Below are 23,182 nucleotides of genomic sequence, written 5' to 3' on the forward strand. Positions count from 1 at the left end.
CTTCCCCTGCTCTTTCGTTTCCTCACCAAGGGAAGTTGTTAAATACTATGATAATACTTTGCACTTCTTATAGCTTTCAGAGGACCTCAAAAAACTTTACGGAGATCAGTAATTTGTAGGCACGTTTTATAGCTAGAGAAAACTGGACAGCACTTAGCACAATGTAACACTACTGGACTACAAACATACATACATAATAATTAAGGCTACGAGGTCACCAATTCCATGACTTTCCAGAAACTCCATGACTTCTGCAGCGGCTGGTGTGGCTGGCTCCAGGACTACCTGAGCAGCTCGAGCAGCCGCTGCTGAGGCAGTCTCGGGCCAAAGCATGTCACCGCCCAGCCCCCTCAGTGGTCCCAGCACACGTGCCGCCAGCTGGCCCCTCTTCTCCAGCATCTGCGGCACATGCACACACACACACCCAAGATTTAGTCATGGACAGGTCACAGGCCATGAATTTTTGTTTACTGCACCTGACCTGTCCATGACTTTTACTAAAAATGCCCATGGTTAAAACATAGCCTTAATAATAATGTAACTCGCCTAATGTCATACAGTAAATCAGTGACAGAATCAGACACAAAATTCAGTTTTCCAGATTCCAATTCTAAAAACTAAGTAATGCTGCCTCTCTAGATTCCCAGTCTTAGCTCCTCCTCTTCCCACCTCCTGTCTCCTAAGCCCTACCATTCAAGCATCCTCAGGTGCAGTTTCTGACTAATTTTCCTGGCAAGATTCCTGGAGCTCTTTCAAAGTCCTCTGTTTTTCACTAAATTCACTAACATTTGCTGGCACTGAAGTTAATGCATCAGAGCAAATATAGAAATAAAAAACAGAGGAATGCAGCGGGTCTAATTCCTATGTATGTCCCAGTGAAATTGTTCATTTTAAGCATGGGCTAGCATCCCAAACCACTCAAGAAGGGTTTGTTCAGAAACATGTGACCAGCATCATAAGCTTTCTACATTACAAAATATGTCTTATAATTAAAAAAGCAGTTTGTCACAGTGGAAGTGCAACCCTGCTACAATATGTAAGGAGAGTCAAGGACAAATCACAGTCCTACACACAGGCACGAGTGGAGGGTGTCCCCTTGTGCAAGATTATTTTCCCTTGTCCTGGAGGTCATAATATGTCTATCAGAGTTTATGGTGCTGTGCCTGAACATGTATTAAAATGTTCTGCACTAATGAAACAAAGAATTAATGTTCTGTGTTTTTTGTTTTTTAAACAAGGAAAAACCATGAGGGGGAGATTTCATTTCCTAAGTAGGAAAGTCTACATTAATAATTTTCCCAGCAGGCCTTCAGTAGTTTTATTGAAAACAATCATAGTCTTTGTTTCTCAGATCCTCTTACGTCTGACGCTCGCTCAAAGTCCTCACATCAGCAGCTAACTAAGAAAAAAATGTAAAACGCTGAACTTCATTACAAAGGTATCCTCACAGCTCATTTCAGTAGTGCTGGAAGCTGGAGACCACAGGCACATCTTCAGCTAAAAATGTTTTAATTAGCCAGCTGTTTAGTGTTTACTCCACACTAAATTTGAGGGACACCAGAATTTAAGTGAATGAGTGGTGCATTTTATTGTGGTGCAGTTTCACCACATTTTCAAACCAGAGGGAAACTTCCTCTAATCTACATCGCTTCATCACAGGTTTAAAGAAAATCCCATGAGTAATTCAATACTTTTACAAAGGAGCAGTATGGAGATGGAACAGGAAGGGCAGGATCTACATCTTCTGACTAGTATTAGACTACAAATCATCTACAGTCCTCTAGTGACTGTGACGAGGCTGCACCAATATCCACTGTTAGGTGCAGCCCACACCGTTTGTTAACAAGACTCAGGTGTAAGATGCAATGAAAGAAAGGAAGCACAGGAAGAGTACATTAGATACAAGGGTTCCCATCTCCACCCAAATATATCCTCTTGACTTTAGTTAGCAAAAAAAATGTTAGAGAACATTTCACATTTTAAAGCAGCTATAGGAGGAAAAAGTTCTGAGGAATTTTGTCCCTTTGAACTTCCAAGTAAAACCTTAAGTAAGATTATGCAAACCTAAAGACCAATCCTGATTAGTAGGAGGGGGGGAATGCAGCCCTTCTCCAAATAAGTTCTTGAGGATTTCTCCTCTGCTGCTAGGGTTTGTGTTGGATAAAGAAAGCCTTCCTAATAAACCAGCATTCTTTTCCACCTGATCAGAGCTAATTGGCCCCCCTGCAGACAAAATGACCAATCACATCAGCCTCATATGAAAACCAACCCCCCCTGCATTATAAACAGAGGAATGAGACATGTAAACCCATTTCAAAGAAGAGATCTCTACAAACTACAATTGTGGACAGTTTCTTGCCTGTACTGGGACCAGAACATAAGATTATTGCAGTCTACTTTTTGGACCCAAAACCTCTCCCCCTTTCCCCTGCACTCTGATAAAAGCTTCAAAGACATTGGTAAGTACACAATAAAATTACCTTTTTGGCAAAGTTATTTACAGTAGTATAATTTTAACTTTTAAAAAATAATGCAAGTTATTTTCAGAGTGGAAAGGAAGTTGAGAGAGCTTTTGCTTTTGAAGCTTCCCTACTGGAATATCACCCTTAAACAAAATATTTCTGGAATTCTTCTCAAATATTAACCCTTTTTCTAACTGACAATGCCGACAGCGGCATAAGAGGGAAGCCAAACCTTCCATCATTAAGAACTCTGGCAGAAAGGGGCACTGGAAGGAATCTCCACAATGCTCAGCATATGCATACAACTGAAGCTAAGGCAATCAACTATTGCTGCGGATGGGAAAAGACCAGGGAGTCAAACCGGTATTTATTTTTATTTGGATCAGACTTGGGTTCAGCTGCATTCAGTGTGTTTGGGTTCAGTTCTGGTTCAAGCAACTAAAAATAAATAGTGGTTTGGTTACTGGTTTGAACTGGTTCAAACCAAATTTCAATCCAAAAGAATGGAAGTAAATTTAAAAAAAAGTTTAAAAATTTATTGAAACTATTTTCATTTTTTACCATTTACTTTTTAACTGTACATGAGTTTTCCTAGTTCTTGTGTTGTCAGATAAACAATTTTCTGAATGAACAATTTGTTTGAGAAAACTAAAATATCATCTTTCAAACTAGACCTCTGTGGTGAAGGGATAAATTTGAGTTTGAGGCAATGGCTCTGCCTCAAGTGGGGCAACTGGCAGGAGGAGCTGCCCAGGGGTTGGGGATGATGTTGAAGAGTTATGGTTAACTTCTGGGACCAGGAGCATTCCACTTCTCTCACCAGGGGGAAGTCTGAAAGTATGTCTACACAGCAGTAAAAGACCTGTGGCACCAAGTCTCAGAGTCCAGGTCTGGCTCGTGGGGCTAAAAATAGCAGTAGAGACATTCAGAGTCAGGTCAGAGTGGGGGCTCTGAAACACAGGGAAGTGGGAGGGTCTCAGAGCCCAGGCTTGCTGTGGGTTTTATTTATTTTGCTGTGGAGATGTACCCAGAGATGGTTCATCTGTGTCTGGGCCCCCTGCTCTCTCATGTGCTGTGCAGGTAGCGCCTAAACTTCTCTCTTTCTCTACTGTTGTGGGCTAGCCTCCTAGTCTCTTCTCATTATATTGGGGCAGGCCTTTCTGGTTGTAATCACATGCCTAATTATTATTTTGTTGTGATCTTATTTTCATTATAAAACAAGATCACAGGTTTTTTTGGTGGTTTTTTTTTTTTAAATGTTGAGCTTAAGAAATACTGGACCTTTATTTTCACCTGTAACCCAAATTTTTTTTCAGCTCAGTTTTGATTCAGGTTCAGTACACAGGACAAAACTATGGTTCAGGTTAAGTTCTGGTTCAAATAAAAATAGTGGTTCAAACTGATTCTCCGGTTCTGGTCTTTTCGAGGAAACTAAACAACTCTCACCCTTCTACCTTCCCACTGCATTCATCAGAGCCCAATAAACATTTGGCTTTAAATGATGATCTTATGACTAAGGTCAGTTTCAGGGATTTGTCAATGGCAAACTGAGCATGCCTATGAAATAAGAGTCACACTATGAATTAGTATGATTGTGTTTTGTTCATTTGAAGGCAACTATTTAGGAGGATCATGCATGTACCACAGGCATGAATTGCACTGGTCTAGAACATGACTGGTTGTCTCATATACGTCACTGGGATAGTTTGCTGCATACAGGATAGGGGCAGCATTTAAGAAAATGTGAAGTTACAAAGATGGATAGCTACTAGGAGGTAAACATGGGCCAATTTTATCCTGATATTAAATATCAAATGTCTAGAGTTTGTGGACCAGCTCCTTGCTCCCTTCCCATCTCTCCTGATCTCCCCCAGTGTCCAATAACAAACCTTTATTTAGGACTTTGCATCCAGATCTCTCCGAAAGAGATTTCACAAATGTTTACCTTACGGGATGAAGTTTAAACAGTTTCTTGGTAAGGATTTTCTAACAACTTGAAGGAGACCAGATAGTATAGGGCACTCAAATGTAACTTCATAATCAATGGTTGAAATAATAGTCTAATAGTTTTGAGCAGTACAGTAGCATATCAATATTGATCTAGTCAAAATCTCAAATCAATAAGGAGGCTTGCTTTTGGTTTACATTGTAATGTAAACAGCCCTACCCCCACCCCCCTGCTTTTCTACCATCAATTTTACCTCAAAGTCTTTCAGCAGTTTAAAATTCCATTAAAAATTCAGTGTACATATTACACTTTCTTTACTTCAAGAGAATATCTTGCTACTGCTCCCTTTTTACCTCCAACAACTGCCTCCAGGGGCGGCTCTAGACATTTCGCCGCCCCAAGCACGGCGACATGCCGCAGGGGGCGCTCTGCCGGTCCCGTGGCTCCTGTGGACCTCCTGCAGGCGTGCCGGAGCCGCGGGGCCAGCGGACCCTCCGCAGGCATGCCGCCGAAGGCAGCCTGCCTGCCGCCCTCCCGGCGACCAGCAGAGCGCCCCCCGCAGCATGCCGCCCCAAGCACGCGCTTGGCGTGCTGGGGCCTGGAGCCGCCCCTGACTGCCTCAGAATCACAGAATATACAGGCCTTGGCATCTGCCCTTGAATTCATGCCTTGCAACAGAACTGTGCTGCAGAAATTAAGTTATTTTAGCTCTGGTGGGTGCAAATTAAATCTTGAAAATTTGAATCAACTGTAAACCTACACCTTGCCTTCCTAATTCTGCAAGAAACTTCACATGACAGAGCGGTTATTCTAACTGCCCCCATTCATCTCAATGGGATGTTAACACAGAAACCTAGAAACAATGTTTAAATATCAGCAATTTTACTGCTGATAGCTGTAGCACAAGCATACAGCTAAAGTGAATATGCCACAAACCAAACTGCCTCCTGTGCCTCCACAGATGCCAAAAGCACCAACTGTTCCCTTCCCAGCTTCCCCTGACAAATTCTATGATGTAGTTAGCACTGCCAATACCAAAATCTACAGTAAATATGAAGTGTGGGGACAGCATTAAAGAAACTGGATTTAATGTCAAACACCTCAGACACTGCTGTGCAGACTGTGTATTAATCTCCTTAAATTGAAATTTAAGTGAAGCTGCCACAGAATCTAGAGACCTTACTGCAGAATTTAAGTCCATTTTGCCATGAAGTGCACAAGGCCTCAACAACAGTAAACATGCGCTCTAGCTGTTTAAGTTATAGCAATGCCAATTAAATCTGAAATAGGTATACAACATTTTTCTGTCATTTGTGCTCACATAATGTAAGCTTGGATTTTACTTACCTCCTCACAGCAGTGGCATATTAGTCAATAGGACTCTACTCAGAATTATGCTCCAATACGCCACTAAAAGGAAACTGAAGTCTATATTAACTAGAAGGATAACTGTGAGCATTTGTGCAGTTATTCCCAGCAAATTCCTTCTATAATAGCATTTTTTTCTGTACACTAGTTTGTTGTGAACACCAACTAGACTCCAAACAGTACAATCTACCTCAGAAGCTTTCCAAGGTCAATTAAAATAGAATTTGTAAGTGATGTAGGAGTGTGGGAAGCTAGGGTAGCACTCTGAAGATGTTTCGCTGTAACTCTAATCCAAATGATAAGCTATTCAAAAACCCTAACAACAAAGCAAGGTGGTGACAACCTTTGCAGCTGAAAACAGCCTCAAAGTGCATTTGCTACAATCTCCTTGGTCAGGGGGTACACATGAAGAGTCTTAAGACAAGACACATTTGGTGTCAGAATATTTGAGCTGCTGTTCACAGGAGTGAGGCTGAGCATGAACTGGCTAGAGAAGCAAGGGCAAGATAGGAAACCAGGGTCGCATGAAGAGCCACAGAGCAGAAGGCAGAAGAAAGTGTATTCAAACTGGCAAAATGAAGCAGAGTATAGGGGTTCAGGACAATGTACTCTTGTAACCATTAAACTCTACAGTGGAAAGTAGTAGCTGATGACATGAACTTCAGGGGTATGCTAAAGTGGTATTATACAGCTGCAGAGAATGGCTTTATCGTGGACAAACCACCAGGGAGCCAAGAACCAGAAAAAAAATCAGATTCAATTAAAAAGCCACTTGGGATCTGCTATGGAAAAGAAAAGAAACAAAGCATGAACTACCTTGATGCTTAAAGACGTTAACTCTACCCTGCCATGATTTGCTTCAACTCAATTGATTTATCAGAGAAACTGGATTGAGGAATGGACAGGATAGTGAACAGAAGGTAAAGAAAAGACATAAAAGGAGAAGAGAAAGCAGCAGTGCCATGTACACTTCCAACTGAACAACCATCACTTAATTCTCAAAAAAGTAAGAGGCAACATAAGAGGAAGGACTGGAAACACTGGAATAATATATTAAAGGAAGGGGATGGAAAGGAAGAAGTTGGGAAAAATCTCTTTGGTAGCAGTAGCTCTTCTAGTCTTAAGGTGGCACATCCTGACAAGCAGATTCATGACATAAGAACTGGCAAGAACACGAGCAGACAAAGGCATAACAAAATCCAATGGACAGATGTTGAAGCTAGTCAGATTCAGACTAGAAACATTTTTTTTTATTATTGTTTGTTTGTTTGTTTGTTTAGCAAGGGTAATTAACCATTGGAACAACTTACCTATGGTTGTGGTGAATTCGCCATCACTGGACATTTTTAAATCAATACTGGATTTTTTTCTAAAAGATATCTAGTTCAAAAAGGAATCAACCCGGAAGTCTTATGGCCTGTGTTATGCAGGAGGTCAGACTACATGCTCACAATGGTTCCTCTTGATCTTATAATTTATCAATCTATGAACAGGGAAAGTAGAAAATATGTAAATCGTCTGGCAAAGAGGCGGGGGAATCAGATGAGGAGAAGAGAGAAGTAGGTAGAGAGTGAACAGTTATCTTTCATCTGACTTCTCAAATGCATTCAAATTGCATCTGCTTTTCAAAAAACACTTGCAGGGGCGGGGGAGGGGGAGAGAAATCCTCAGACTTTCTAGATTTGTAATTCAAAACCTAAGCTTGCTAGTTTAGCTTCCCGCCTCATCCTCACTCCACCCAAAAAACTCTTCTTCTCATCCTGAATCAGCTGCACTACTGTTGGAGCCTGCTTACAGTTTTTCCCTCTCCACCCATCCGAACAAAAAAGCTTTGTCCCATTATCTAACTTAAGATACAATAGGTTTATACCCTCCTGGTTATTTTTTTAATAAACATTAAATATGGAGTCTAAATTCATGTACTTTAAAATTATTCACTGCACCATTGATTAGTGACCTGGCACTATAATCACTACCACAGAAAGGACTACTTTTCCAGGCCAAATGGGACTATAGCAGCAGCCTATCAACCTCACCAGGACATCTCATTGTTGAAGTCTGAAGTGGCATTGACAAGACACTGCTGTGACAAGCACTGCTTAGGTTAATAAAGATGGAGATATTTTTCTTTCTGAAATACCTTCAAGATCGTTACAGTACTTGAATTTCCCTAATTGAATATGTCTGAAACAATTTGATGTAATGAAGAAAGCTGGATGCAGGAGAGGTTTCATAACTTTAAATTAATATTAACAAACAATTAGCAGTAATCAAATAATAAAGTCACTGTATCAACCAAGCTCCAACCTTATCTTAAGTGTGCACTGCGCTGTAGTGAGATAATAGTGCTCTACTAGTGCTGTAGTGTGCCGTTTTAATAGACTATGAGGGAGGAAAATGAACCTGAAAAGCTATTCCATGTTTGTAAGGGTATATAATACTCAGAGGATTCTGGTTATTGCTTGTCACTACTAGATTTAGGTTGTGTTTTTTTTGTTTTTTTTAAAAAGGAGTGGCTCTGCTTTGTCATTCTATAGCCCATAACAACTGTCCTTCAGACCCCATAGCAATTTACACAAAAACAGTTTTCCTCCAAGAACTCATATGGTTTATCCCAAAGGCATTTAGGTCTGTACACATTTGCCTTCCTTCCAAGTAATCGAGTATATGTTTCTCATGATTGCAGCTTATTCCAAGAATCTGATGATGATAAAGAGGCACTGGCTCCAATTTGTTCCGCACACAGTCCCATCAATCCTATTGACTAGCCACAACACTCATTCTATAATCCCCCTCAAGGCACTAAACAAGGCCATTCTGAGTCTTAATGCAACACACAGCTCTTCAGACCAGTAAATCTGATGATACCTGTTACTTAAAGCACTTCAAAGATTTTATTCTGTTTACCTTGTGATTTCCTATCACTGCTGCAAGACCAGAAACTATATTCTTGCAGAGCTAGCTGTGGAGCAGCCCAAAGACTGAACTAATAGAGACTGAATAGCCTCAGTGGAGGGCAGTCCGTGAAGGCCAGGATTAGGGTTATTAGTAGAGTAGACTGTACTCAGCACTCCCAATGATTGACTCAGCAGATATACATCAGTTACTCATGCTCTGTGCATGGAGGAAGGAGTGGCGCATTATTTAAGAAAATTCTGCCTTGTTTTTCAGAAATATAAAGACGACCTGGAAAGCAGCTCTGTGTGGCTCAAAAGCTTGTCTCTCTCACCAACAGAAGTTGGTCCAATAAAAGATATTACCTTGCTCACCGTGTCTGTCTTGTATTTCAGAAAACCATTAGAATCTTAACAACAAAACAAAACAAAAAAAACCAACCATCTGATCTTTGCCATAATATAGCTGTGGCATATTCACTGCAGAAAATAAGGAAACACTTGTACTTAATAGGAGAATGGAGGCACAGAATAAAAAGGTAGGGAAAAGCCTCAAGATCCTACTCAAACTATCGGTTATTCCTCAAGCCCCTTGGATGCATGTTCCAAACAGAATTAAAGCATATTTTTATGCATGGGGAACCCACCGCCACAAGCAGAGAAAACAGTAAAAGGTCTGTTCACAATGCTTATCAGGATATGTTAATGATCATACTTAAATCTACATATAAGATTTAATATCAAGAACAAATTATAAAACTAATAAACCAAATGAGTCACAGGACCAATTCCAGGATCAATATGCCATTGATCAAATAGGAAATAAAGTAATTTCTATCTTTGTTAAAGCAGTTCTCATTTTACCATGAACAGGTCAACTACTAGGTAGCCTGGTATGTACAGTGGCAAGGCCTTCAGAGAAAGGCATGAATCTTTATAGCCCACTTAATTGCACATCCTCTCATATACATCTTTATGCCCTGAAGCATTTGTATAAAGACAAACTGCCTAATTCTATTTCTTCTTAAACAATTTGCCTCTACACTAGCCAGTGGCAGTGAGTGTCATAACTAATTAATGCAATGGATTAAAAACCTATCACAGTTTTATATTTGATGGCTTTTAATTGTGTGCCTTCTTGTTTTGTGGGAAAAGATAACTAGTGATAGGCGCTCCCAATAGGATTTCTCTTCCATTCAGTATTTATATGAAATGAATTTTCTATTCAAGTGTAATAGTCTCCTAAGCCAAAAGTTTTTAAAACTTAGGGTGCCCATAATTCAGCTCTTAACTGCTTTTCAGAGGAGTTGAACATCTACAGCACCCAGTCAAGTCCCTAACATCTGAAGGTACTTGGCACCTCTGAAAAGAAGGTTATTCTTACTTAAGATCCTAAATATGAACATAGGACACTATTAGGCACACAATTTGCAATTTTTGGCTCTTGACTTTTATATTCCCTCATATGCAACTTCACCGTCACTTAAAAATTTCCACAAACTTCTCTAAACTTTTTTTCTCGTCTGTTGTTGCAGTGGGGTTTGGAGGGTTTTATTTTTTAGTTAAAGTGACCAAAACTGAATGCTGTATTTAAGCTGAGGACTTCTCATCAATTTATATAATGGCATAATATTTTCCGTATTATTCTCTATCCCCTTCTTAATACAGCCTAACATCAGCAGTGGCCTGAGTATGTTCAGCAGAAGAGGCTCTCCCCCAGGTACCAAAATTCTAGACAATAAGAGAATATGGCTGGTAGAGGTTAAAATTTCCTTTAAGAGGCAGAAAGTCAGGAACACCTGTGAGGAAATTTCTGAATTATAGAAGTGAGGTGGCTAGACACAGCCTTCCCCAAGAAAGTAGATAAGGGGAAGAACTGTTGTTAAAGATTAGCTTTTTATTATTCTTTAGATTGCTATATTGCTTTGCTAAGATGAATTGCAACATCTAATTGCTATCATCACAGATGTACAATATTAAAGTCTGCAGTACTACATCTGCCAATCTGCAATATTAGCACAGGTATTTGACCCAAATATAAATTTAAGGGGGTAAAATATGACAACTCTGTTTAAATGAGTAGGTAGGGGAAATTTTAAAAAGTAGTCTGATGTTTAATTTAGTCTTTTTTAGCTAATCGTTACCACAAAAGCAGTGGTAAATTCCACTCTAAACTCCTAAATCAATCTTCTCTGGATTGCAATGTTTAAGACATCCTTTGTTGGGTGCAGGTTGTATTTGGTCCCCGGCTGATGTGTCAGAATCTGTGAACATTAGCTGAAATACAAATATGCAGGTGTTTAATGAATTTTCTCTTTCGTTTTCAGAAGATGAGATCAGATATGATAGACAGCAACAACACTAAATCTAGTGCCCCTCTCCTGGATCAAAGGCACTTGAGGATGGTGACTAAAGATGGACACAGCACACTACAGATCGATGGCACCCAAAGGAAAGGTCTGGCATACCTACGAGATGCTTGGGGAATACTAATGGACATGCGCTGGCGATGGATGATGCTAGTCTTTGCTGCTTCTTTTGTCATCCACTGGCTAGTCTTTGCAGTGCTCTGGTACCTACTGGCTGAGATGAATGGGGACCTGGAGTTGGATCATGATGCCCCACCTGACAACCACACCATTTGTGTTAAGTACGTCACCAGCTTTACAGCTGCTTTCTCCTTCTCCCTGGAGACACAGCTCACTATTGGTTATGGCACCATGTTCCCAAGTGGGGACTGTCCTAGTGCTATCGCCCTGCTTGCCATACAGATGGTCCTGGGGCTCATGTTGGAGGCCTTCATCACAGGTAATCAGGTTTATTTCACAATTTTAAATAGGGTAGGTCCTGTCAACCACATGTAGGGAGTAGATTTGGTAAAATTCTTAATGTCATTATGAGTGCTTCCAGAGGGCACATAAAAGGAGTAGGGCCAGTTACTAAAACAACAACAACAAGACTGAAATTTCAACTTCAAACAGCTTTATAGCTGTCAATTATAATCTAACTCCTTTTAAGCAGTTAAAGGCCTATAAAAAGGAGAGGCACTTGAATAAAAGTATTTCAGGATTTGTACTGGAAACCAGAAAGTGTTGCTTTTTACTGAAGCTCCTCTCCTGACACTTCCAACAAGTTATTTTACTCCATCTTCCTTTATCAATTTCTTTCTTCCAACCTTCCGCTGATTTGAGGTTTAAATTGATTTGTTTTGATATAGACTCTCACAGGTTTACCCTAAACTTTAGCTAGTTTGTTTAGAACTGGCTGAATTTTTTTTTATCCCCCTTCACTTAACTGCCCATGGATACTTAACAGTGAACACCAGGAACACTTTAGGATCCCAGTGGTACTTAGCTTAAAGTTACTTAAAATGGCTGAACTATGGAATAACTTTAGACAAATATATTATACTGTGCAAAACGTTAGTGTACTGTATTTTAAACAGATTCAGTAAATGAAAGACCACAATTATATACCATAGCCAGTTCAAGGAGTTGATCTTCATCAATCAAGGGGCACATCTCTTTCTGCAAGTGCATCCTCATTCTCCAAATATTACTGTTTTACACATGCTAACAGATTGTGGAAACAAAGTTTATGGAAAAAGCCAAGGCTCTTTTTTTAAAAAAAAAAACCTACAGTGGATTTATTTTGATTTATAAATTGAGAATAGAAACTGGTGCCAGCAACTATTAGTATGATGGGAGCTGTGCTATGTATAGACTAGATCTAATAATTTGAAATCAAGCAGTCTGAGGCTAGTTAACAGTATGTCCATCCCACTAAGCCTCTTCCTTTTCTCACGGGCCATTCCATACAACTTGGGGACAAGTAAGAAACTAACTATGATCGTGATGGTCAGGTTAATTCATTCTTTCCTGTTACATAGGTGCTTTTGTGGCAAAGATTGCCCGTCCAAAGAATCGCGCATTCTCCATCCGCTTTACTCATTCTGCAGTAGTGGCGCATACAGAGGGCAAGCCATACCTTATGTTCCAGGTGGCCAACACTCGTCCCAGCCCACTCACCAGTGTTCGGGTTTCAGCTATTCTTTACCAAGAACAGGAGAATGGTCAGCTGCATCAAACTAGTGTGGATTTCCACCTGGACAGTATCACGTTTGAGGAGTGTCCATTCTTTATCTTTCCACTGACCTACTACCACTCCATTACCCCATCTAGTCCTGTAGGTGCTCTCCTCCAAGGGGATACCCCTCGCCATTTTGAGCTAGTAGTCTTCCTCTCAGCAATGCAGGAGGGCACAGGGGAAACATGTCAGAGGAGGACATCCTACCTCCCATCTGAGATCATTCTACACCATCGCTTTGCTTCCATGCTGGCCCGAGGTGCCAAAGGGGAATATCAGATCAAGATGGAGAATTTTGACAAGACTATTCCTGAGCTCCCAGCTGCAGCAGACTCTAAGAGTCCAAAGAGGACTGACATGAAGATTCGCATCAATGGACAGCACACTGACAGCTTCCAGATTTCCGAGACTGGTCTGATAGAATAGAATTTGGATGTGGTGCCATTTTTTAAAAAAAATTTTTTACATTAAACTTTCAGGTTAAACTTCCAGCCTTCCTTTTCCCCCTATTTTCTTTCCCCTTTTCTCCATCCTTTTGATTGCAGTATAGTGTGCAGAATAAAAAAAGCATAAAGTGCACATGTAAACTGATGAGAGGCTGTTTTGACTGCACAGAATAGAAAGTTTGGGACAAGTACCACAGTACAAGTTCTGCAAAAGTACTAGTGCTACCTGCTGAATTCACTAGACTATGATTAAAACTACACTGACCCTGAAGTATGAGACTTTCAGACTCCCACAGTTGACCAAAACCTAATTAAATGGTATGTGGGTAGAACACTATGGCAAAATGGGCAGCAACAGTACAATAGAAGACCTCATCTAAAACTAACCCGAGGTTAAATTACACTAGTTTGGGGGATCAGCAATGATGTAGTTCCAAGACCGTTATAACCCTTTTACATTAACACTTTCTGGGTACATGGTTACATCAATTTTCGGATGGCTGAACATCCTACTAAAATCATTGCCAGTCTTTTCAGTGGCAGTGAAATGCATTCCAGATGTGCTTGTTTATTACACGAAATCAAGAGTACTGACTGCAGTTCTTCATTCCACCAGGTTGGAAGGGGGTACAATATCTCTGTGACAGGTCTGTGAAGACGACAAGTGCCAAAAATCCTGAAGTGTATATATGACACAAACATGCTACAGTGGAGATATTTTCATACTTGGAAACATTTAATAAATTATTTCAGCAGTAGAAAACAGACTGTTATACAGCAACTCATATTCTTTCATGTCTCTTGGCACAGTGAAATTTCATGTGTACTCAGCTTTGCAATCTTACACTTCGAGTAGTTCTGGCACCACAGGATGCACTATATCTACCAAGAACTGCATCCATTTATATTTTACACTTTTTAATATAAACATCTATATCTGTATGCACAGCATATAGATAAATCATATCTACAAAATCAGACACATTTGAATTAATTTTAAAATAAAAAAATTGAAACAAGTGCTTTATACATGGGACTTTTTTGCCAGGAGTGCCTCGTAAGAATACCAAGAACAAGGAACCGTGCTCCTATATGCAACAATTTCTAATATGATCAAATGGGCTAACAGTCAAGTGGACTGTCTCCTGTTAAGTCACAACTTCTCAGCAATGGAATGCAGCTTTAAAATGGCTATTCTGTATTCAGATTGAAACAGCCAACAGTTACCATCAAAATAAATGTTGCCATTCAAAGATAATTAAAAGAGACTTTTCCCTGCAACAAATGTGGCATAACCACTACTAGCCAGTTTAGATAAAACTACGTTTATATACTGGAGCTGATTTTATTGTAAAGTGACTAACAGCAGGATATATAGTCTGAAGCCATATTAGGAGGGCACTGTCTATTGGAGGTCTTTTTTTCAAACCCAGAAGTACAGAGGTTGTCAAGCTCTGGTCACAGAGAACCTGGTAGGACAGCTGTTTTGTCATAAGGTGCCAGCTGCACCTCATTTCCAGAAGGTAATATCTATTAAAAAGACAGCTAAAGAGATATTAAAATATTATTACTTTTCCATGTTAACTACTGTTGTAGTTGTCACAGGAACGTGTTATATACACCACAGGAAGGAGGAGGTCCATGCAATCGTGAACTGGAGGGCAGGTGGCCAATCTCTGAATTCAAAAATAGTTCATCGCTGTGAAAATGTTTCCATATTCCTTCCCTGCAACGCTATAGGCTTCAAGGGCTGGTTTTATTATAGAGAATGGATACTTTCAATATTGTGTCTTTCACTCTCAGTATAATGGAACCATATTGTAACCTACTGTAGTGCCTGTACAGGAATAGCAAACATCATCTTGTATTAATGTACATTAAATTGCCTTTATCCTCACTTTTCATAGTTGGTCCTGCACGTGCACTTTAAAGTTCAGCTATTTCTCTTCATAACATTATTGGCCATACCCCCAAGATATGGAAAGGCGGGGAAGGAGGGGTTGTGCTATATTTATCCTTTTCTATTTTTAAGCCCCAAACCAATATCCTACAGTACAGAGGACAACCCTTAAAAAGCAGCAGCAGAACAAGAAATTGTACTGGAAATACTTCATTAAGCATGGAATAAAGTACAAATAGTTCAAATATGAGGAAGGAACTGCTTTACATATACTGACAATTCTCCACTTTAAGTCACATAATCCTGTATAACTCAATTATTCTGCAATTCAAGAGCGTAATAATACATCTCAGTCTATACTAAGGACACTGAATGGAGAGACCATACCAGAGCTATGGACATACCCAGGTAACACAAGTATCCTTGGAGACACGGTAATTCTGACTGTACCATACTGAGTATTTTGACTTTTATATCTTCAATCTTTAAAACTATTCTGCTTTAAACCATTCATTATAGCTCTGTTTTTAACTTTTAAAAGCAACAAGGTTAAAAGAGGTAAACAAATTTTAACATCTTGTATATAATTAAGCTTGTTCTTTTTAATATTCAAGTATTCCTCACATGAAAGGCATAAATACGCACTCAGATGGAAATCTATTTGCCACATTTAACACTGACTTTCTAAGTGTCTTGTAAATCATAAACATTTGTGATGTGTTAACAGTAAAACATGTATTTGTTGATCACTATTCCTGCTTGGAAACTGATGGATTTGTTTAAGATCAGATGCTGTGTAAAAACTGGACTGGCATTTGCCTTTCCATGTGATTTTTCTAGATGTCAGTGATCTAACATATGACTTGTTTAATTGGCAAATAATCTAAGCCTTTGAGAAGCATCTTTGGGTATTTCTGTCTGAAAGCCATAGGGCCTATGGCAATTTGCATAGTAACTCCTGCAATGTATAGTGCACCTTTGCCTTGAATACCAATACCAACACTGAGAGTTGCTGTTCAGTTTGTGAATTGATTGCATCAGCTGGAAAACACATTCTGAATACTAAAAAATGTGATTATTAGCCCTCCATGAAGTTAGCAGTGTATCAATTAATTATAAAACATTTGAAAATTAATCCTATTTATTGCGGGATTTGTATGGAGTTTCTTAATTTTATTTTGTTTAAATGCAAGATATTTTCCAGGGGTGCCATGATTTCTGTATTACCAAAATATTCTAGAGTGGTTTATTTCCTGCTTTCTAGTTTCTGCTTATCTATGATATTTTGATCACCCACAACACAGAGGGACACAAAGACCTGGTGATTCAGTGAATATCTGGTCAGAGAGCACTCAAAGGCCTTATTGGAGAACACACTATTATTGGTTGGTTTGGGCAAAGATGATGCTGTTGGTGGAAAGTGCAAAAGTGGGAACCTAAATCCACTGTCAGGTTTAGCATGGATAATGGTAACAAGTCACTGCACTCTTTTGCTAATGAACTTCATCCCTGAACTTGAGAGAGAGCTTCTCTCAGTGATAAATTTACTTTCATGCCAGTTCAGTCCTTCACCTCTTGGCTAAGATTGCTAACAGTGCTAACTGTGTTTTTTGGTGATAGGAATGTGTCCACTAGGAAGTAAAACTAGGACCCTTTTGACCTCAAATCATTTTATATAAGCCACTAAAAAACATTATATAGCAGTGACTTTTTCCCATTACTGACCAAGGTTGAAATGAAACTAAATCATTATTTTGTGCTGACCAGCCCTTTTTGGTTAGGAGACGAACGAACAAAGTCAAGATTTTCCTTCTCCCAGGCACACAAATCCTTAAAAGAGTGACAGGCAAATCTAAGTGGATATAGTTAAAACCCTGAGAGTATTTTATATTAAAAATCTGAACAGCTTACAAATATGGCCTTCAGCCATATCACCTCATGCTGTGATCCTGTCTGTTCTCACAAGCTAAACAGGATCAGACTGGGACAGTACCAGAAAGAGATGTGAAAGAAACAGGTGCAGCAGCAAGTTATGTCAGTGTTCTGGTAGTTGGCATTTTTCCCTCTGAGTAAATACTAGAACAATAACTCAACAATCTGTTGTGGGGGCGGGGGGGAGACACACACTTTCAGATGAGATACAAAGCCACAGTCTTGACCACTTGTGGTTACTGAAGATCCCAAGACATGCTTTGTAGGAAGAGGGGCATCAACCCTGGCATCCTGACAAAATTCCAGCTAGGGTAATTATATCCTGCATACCTAAATCCCTCATGCCATTTCAATTAGAAGAGATCTGCTTCTCATCCTAAAGTGACATGTAGTGTCAATCTGCACTGCTAAACTGCTGCTGTGGTTTCATTAATAAATGAAGTGAATTCTGTGCATAGTTTGGTAAAATTGCAAAGTGTTTTCACATCCGTCAGGATGAAAAGGTGCTAAAATAAATGTAATTTCATTAAATCAAGTTATTGTTGTAGCCACTAGTGCCTCCAGTCTGCCATTTCTACCCTCATTTGCCTTTGGAAGAATTCTCTGCTCTGTTTATAGGAGCTAGTTTGGGGTTTTGCTCCTCCACAGATTTCCAAGGAAGGAGCTGCAAAACAACAGTATAATGGCCACTTTGAAGTTACATACTAGAACAGGGGTAGGCAACCTACGGCACCCGTGCAGAAGGCGGCACACGAGCTGATTTTCAGTGGCACTCACATTGCCCGGGTCCTGGGCACCGGTCCGGGGGGCTCTGCATTTTAATTTAATTTTAAATGAAGCTTCTTAAACATTTTGAAAACCTTATTTACTTTACATACAACAATAGTTTAGTTATATATTATAGACTTATAGAAAGAGACCTTCTAAAAATGTTAAAATGTATTACCGGCAAACAAAACCTTAAATTAGAGTCAATAAATGAAGACTCGGCACACTACTTCTGAAAGGTTGCCGACCCCTGTACTAGAATATCAAAAATATAAACCATAACCCCTAACTACCACCACAGCAGAAACACTGAAAATTGCTAATCTTTTGACCTTCCCCACTTTTTCAGAGAGATATTAAATCATGAACACACAGGGAGACAGAAGAGTTATGAGGTGGAAGTATCAAGTTAGATGCAGACAACCTCAAATGAACCCTAACTGGTCATTCTTAGGAGCAATGTCTCCTACAGAAAAAGGAAGTCAAGCAGAGTTAGGGACACCTCTCTTAACTTTGTCATCTTTTGAGCCAAAACCCTAGGACCCAAAAAATTAAGCAACCAACTCAGATACCTGAAGAGGAGATTCAGAGGGCTTTGAAAATCAGATGGCGATTACAAGGCTTTTTTAAGACACCTATCACCATGGTAACTTGGCACCATTGCAAAATTAGCAATATACACACCTACTGACCCTAAAGGGGTGAGATTATCAGAGATAAAGGGCTGTTAGGGTACGTCTACACTACGGGATTATTCCGATTTTACATAAACCGGTTTAGTAAAACAGATTGTATAAAATCGAGTGCATGCGGCCACACTAAGCACATTAATTCGATGGTGTGCGTCCACGGTCCGAGGCTAGCATTGATTTCTGGAGCGTTGCACTGTGGGTAGCTATTCCGTAGCTATCCCATAGTTCCCGCAGTCTCTCCCGCCCCTTGGAATTCTGGGTTGAGGTCCCAGTGCCTGATGGGGCAAAAATCATTGTCGCGGGTGGTTCTGAGTAAATGTCGTCAGTCACTCCTTCCTCTGGGAAAGCAACGGCAGACAATCATTTTGCGCCCTTTTACCCTGGATTGCCCTGGCAGACGCCATAGCATGGCAACCGTGGAGCCTATTTTGCCGTTTGTCACTGTCACTGTATGTGTACTGGATGCCGCTGACAGAGGCGATTCAGCAGCGCTACACAGCACCATTAATTTGCCTTTGCAAGATAGTAGAGACGGTTACCAGTCATATTGCACCGTCTGCCATTGTAAATTGGCAATGAGATGATGGTTATCGGTCGCTCTGTACCGTCTGCTGCTATCATGGGTGCCCCTGGCTGAGATTGGCCGAGGGCGCAAAAGACAAAAATGGGAATGACTCCCTGAGTCAATCCCTCCTTTATGGCATCTAAAAATAGAATCAGTCCTGCCTAGAATATGGGGCAAGTGTACTAGAGAACCAGTGTATCAGAGAACCAGAGAGCACAGCCGCTCTGTGTCAGATCCCGCAGAAATGATGAGCTGCATGCCATTCACAGGGGGTGCCCCTGCAACAACCTCACCTGTTGATTCCCTCCTCCCCCAGCCTTCCTAGGCTACCGTTGCAGTGTCCCCCCATTTGTGTGATGAAGTAATAAAAAATGCAGGAATAAGAAACAGTGACTTGTTAGTGAGATAAAATGAGGGGAAGGCAGCCTCCAGCTGCTATGATAGTCCAGACAGGACATTAAGCAGTGTGGGGGAGAGGAGCCCAGCATCCCGCTGCTATGATAGTCCAGGCAGTACAGAATCTTTTCTTTACACATGAAGGGCGGGGGCTGATGGAGCTCAGCCCCCTATTGCTACGATGAAGATGGTTACCAGCCGTTCTGTACCATCTACTGGGAATGATCAGGAGTTTTTTACCCAGGCGCCCCCGGCCGACCTCACCTGAGGCCAGCCAGGAGCACTCACGGGCTGATGAGGAGGACGGATACCAGTCATATTGCACCATCTGCCACCAGTGAGGGGGAAAGAGGATACTGCAATTGAGTGCCGCAGCATCGCGTCTACCAGCAGCATTCAGTAGACATAGGGTGACATTTAAAAGAGTCAAGAGACGATTTTTTTCCCTTTTACTTCTGGGGGTGGGGTGGGGTGAGGTGGGGTGTAAATTGACGAGCTACGCCCTGAACCACTGCGGACAATGTGTTTGACCCTACAGGCATTTGGAGCTCAGCCAAGAATGCAAATGCTTTTCGGAGACTGCAGGAACTGTGGGATAGCTTGAGTCCTCAGTCCCCCCTCTCTCCATGAGCGTCCATTTGATTCTTTGGCTTTCCGTTACGCTTGTCACGCAGCAGTGCGCTGAGTCCCTGCTATGGCCTCTGTCTGGAGATTTTTTAAAAATGCTTTGGAATTTTGTCTTCTGTAACGGAGCTCTGATAGAACAGATTTGCCTGCCCATACAGCAATCACATCCATACGGTCCATGCTGGAGCTCTTTTTAGATTTTGATTTCGGACTGCATCGCCACCCGTGCTGATCGGAGCTCCACTCTGGGCAAACAGGAAATGATACTCAAAAGTTCGCGGGGCTTTTCCTGTCTACCTGGCCATTGCATCCGAGTTCAGATTGCTGTCAGAGCGGTCAGTGGTGCACTGTGGGATACTGCCCGGAGGCCAATACCATCAATTTGCGGCCACACTAACCCTAATCCGATATGGTAATACCGATATTAGGGCTACTCCTCTCGTTAGGGAGGAGTACAGAAACCGGTTTAAAGAGCCCTTTATATCGATATAAAGGGCCTCAGTGTGGATGGGTGTGGCGGTAAATTGGTTTAACGCTCCTAAAACCGGTTTAAACGCGTAGTGTAGACCAGGCCTTAGACACCCTGTTCCTACGGACTTACAGTACCTGGACCCCTAAATGTCCTTTGTGCTTTTGAAAACTTCTCCTCCAAACAGGCAACATATTTTCTGCCCCAAGCCGCCTTCATCCACTCACCAAAGAGCCATCTTAGCTGATAATGCTTCAAATAAGACAACCGGTACCTCTTTCACTGTACCTTAAAAATGGCCAGACAATGACTGACTAATTTCCTGTGCAAGCAAAGAGCTCCACAGCCAAGAATCTCTCACTGAAAATGCTGTTGTATGTTCCAGAAGGTATATCAAGAGAAAAACAGCAAGAACATTTTGACTAACTGCAAATCCATCAAAAAGTAGGGTGGACAGAATTGCTGGAATAGTCAGGTCTCAAATACTTCAGGATCTACATGACCAACACTGCCACCTTGAATGTGCCCCCAGAATCAAATTGAAGTCAGTGCCAAGAATGGAACACACGTGTGTTCGGACTGGCTTGCCCCAAGTAAGCAGCAAGCTCCAGATGAAGTTCAAGGGGAGGATTTGTTAAAACTTCAAAAATATATTGCTTCTGACAGAGACCAATTACACAAAGATGAGAACCTCAAGCAATTCCTGATGAAGATGACTCAAACAAAGCAAGAGCTCAAAGAATGTTCTAAGGAACTTTTTGATAGTGCATTTTAGAGGATAAGAAGGTTTAAAATGGCATATATACATAAATAGTAACTATCTTACCTGGATCTTTTCGCCCTGGTTTTTCAAACCGTCTGTCTCCCCTAGAAAGGCAGAATAAAAGTTTCAAACAAGGCTTTGGAAGAATGCCATCATTTCAGGTCCAACTCTCACACATTTCCTCTCTCTCACTAGAACGAAGGGACCAAAATTTGAAGGGTAGTTAGGTGTACAGGTGCTTTTGAAAACGCCAACAGGAGCCTATCTAGATCTTTAGGCACCTTAATACCTTTAAAAAGCTAGGCCTAAAGCATTGCAAACAGACAAAAAGCTAAAACTAACAGAAGAGCCCTCTCTATGAGAGCTATACAAACTTTCACCCAAATATAACTACTATGAAAATGAAGGTTTCTAGAACACCTCACTTTCTCAAAGCAGTGCTCTGTTCATGCCCACAAGCCATCAGCAATATAAGCTTTTGAACAGTGTTTTGTTTATAACAGCTGGGTTTATAGCAACATCACTATATGGTATCCACATTAGAAATTCCAAGACAATCAAGCAGTACACATTCCTACAGTGCCTTTCTGAAATATTTTTTGTGAATAAAGGGTGCAAGAATGGGATCCAAGCAGGTGCATCTACAGTACATTTTAAAGTCTGGGCTATTCTGTTACCTTTCCTCCCAGCTCTGAGATCTGTGCATTTCCCTGCCTCCTCCTCGCCCAAATCCACCCTCCACTTCGTCAAAACTTCTTTGGTAGAAACCACTCTCTCCTCGGCCTCTACCTGCAAAGACAAAAAAACAAAGAAAAACATTTGTAAAAAGAACTTTACTTCCCTTTTCTAACGTCAACGTGACCTCGTTTTCTTATAATCCCCTTAATGAGAGATGGCAACCTGATAGTGGGCAAGTCTTTCCTCCATCTCATGAAAATAGTAGCAGTGATTAAATCCACTGGCTTAATATTTCAAAGCTAAGCATTTCCCAAGAAACTGATTTTGGAAATTAACATCTACATTTCCAGACACATCATTTCTCACAAGCTTGTTCACCATACTTCACCACCATGTTTGGAGCTGTTCATGGAGAAGGACAAATTAACAGGCTGCCAAATAGGGTAGGTTTAAAGTGAACATGAAAATAACTTTGGGGAATTTGGAAATAAGGTAATTTGAGTCTTGGTTGTAGTCCAGCACACAGAGTAATGCATAGAAGGAGCTACACAGAACAAGAGGAAAGGAGGTGAAATAGCATAGACTGAAGAAGAGGAGAAGAAACTTGAACAATTATCTAACAGTTCCATTATTAAATGCATAGATTTTAGACAGAAGAGAAAGATGTAATAAGTACCACACAGAAAAGAGAATCAAGATGTGTCAAAGCAGTTTCTACAGAGCTATAGAAAAACTAGAAGAAATTGATGCAGAAAACTAATGAAGCAGAAAGTGTATAAATATGTGATAATATGCAATAGGTCAGTATAAACAGAGTACATGCTAGAATACTGGCAGTATTGACACTGAAGCACATTAGCCTTATATTATACTCCAAAAAGACAAACTTGGTTTATGAACACATGCAGAATACATGAAAAAGATAATCAAAGCCAGTGCCTGGAAAAAAAAAAAAAAGAAAAAAAAAACCACCACCACCAAACAAACAGTCATATGGTAGGCATAAAGATACTGAAGCCATGTCTTGACTGAAAAAACAGGTTGCATTGTATAATGTGTTAGAAAATATGTTTTAGTAAATATGATTTTAAATGGACTGTACCTAGTGCAGAAAGGGCAAACTGCATTTAAAAATAAGTTAACTGTTTTTATTCAACCCTATCTTGCCCCCTAATTGACTCTCTTGTG

General features: G+C 40.5%; 2 protein-coding genes across 10 annotated transcripts in view; one reads left to right on the forward strand and one right to left on the reverse strand.

Moving 5' to 3' along the window:
- KCNJ13 (potassium inwardly rectifying channel subfamily J member 13) overlaps window positions 1-13,761 on the forward strand; it is a 30,784-nt gene extending 17,023 nt beyond the window's left edge. For 2 of the 5 annotated variants that reach the window (XM_039487796.1, XM_039487797.1), the window contains exons 3-5: window positions 10,341-10,392; window positions 11,000-11,480; window positions 12,562-13,761. In XM_039487796.1, coding sequence (XP_039343730.1) covers window positions 11,003-11,480; window positions 12,562-13,184 — 1,101 coding nt within the window. In that variant the 5' untranslated portion in view covers window positions 10,341-10,392; window positions 11,000-11,002 and the 3' untranslated portion in view covers window positions 13,185-13,761. Of the gene's footprint in view, window positions 1-2,323; window positions 2,460-9,077; window positions 9,212-10,340; window positions 10,393-10,999; window positions 11,481-12,561 lie in introns of those variants that run through there. The other 3 variants (XM_039487795.1, XM_039487798.1, XM_039487799.1) reach the window with 3 other exon arrangements.
- The window catches only part of GIGYF2 (GRB10 interacting GYF protein 2), a 169,142-nt gene that overhangs the window by 85,596 nt on the left and 60,364 nt on the right, over window positions 1-23,182 (reverse strand). For all 5 annotated transcript variants that reach the window (XR_005584535.1, XM_039487793.1, XM_039487790.1 and 2 more), the window contains exons 6-7: window positions 21,994-22,105; window positions 21,380-21,420 (exon numbers count right to left, since the gene is read on the reverse strand). Coding sequence is in view for 4 of the 5 variants with exons in the window: in XM_039487793.1 (XP_039343727.1) it covers window positions 21,380-21,420; window positions 21,994-22,105 (153 nt within the window). In the remaining variant the exon portion in view is untranslated. The remainder of the gene's footprint in view (window positions 1-21,379; window positions 21,421-21,993; window positions 22,106-23,182) is intronic.

The sequence above is a fragment of the Mauremys reevesii genome, linkage group 9, assembly GCF_016161935.1.
Source record: "Mauremys reevesii isolate NIE-2019 linkage group 9, ASM1616193v1, whole genome shotgun sequence".
NCBI classification, from domain to species: domain Eukaryota; kingdom Metazoa; phylum Chordata; order Testudines; family Geoemydidae; genus Mauremys; species Mauremys reevesii.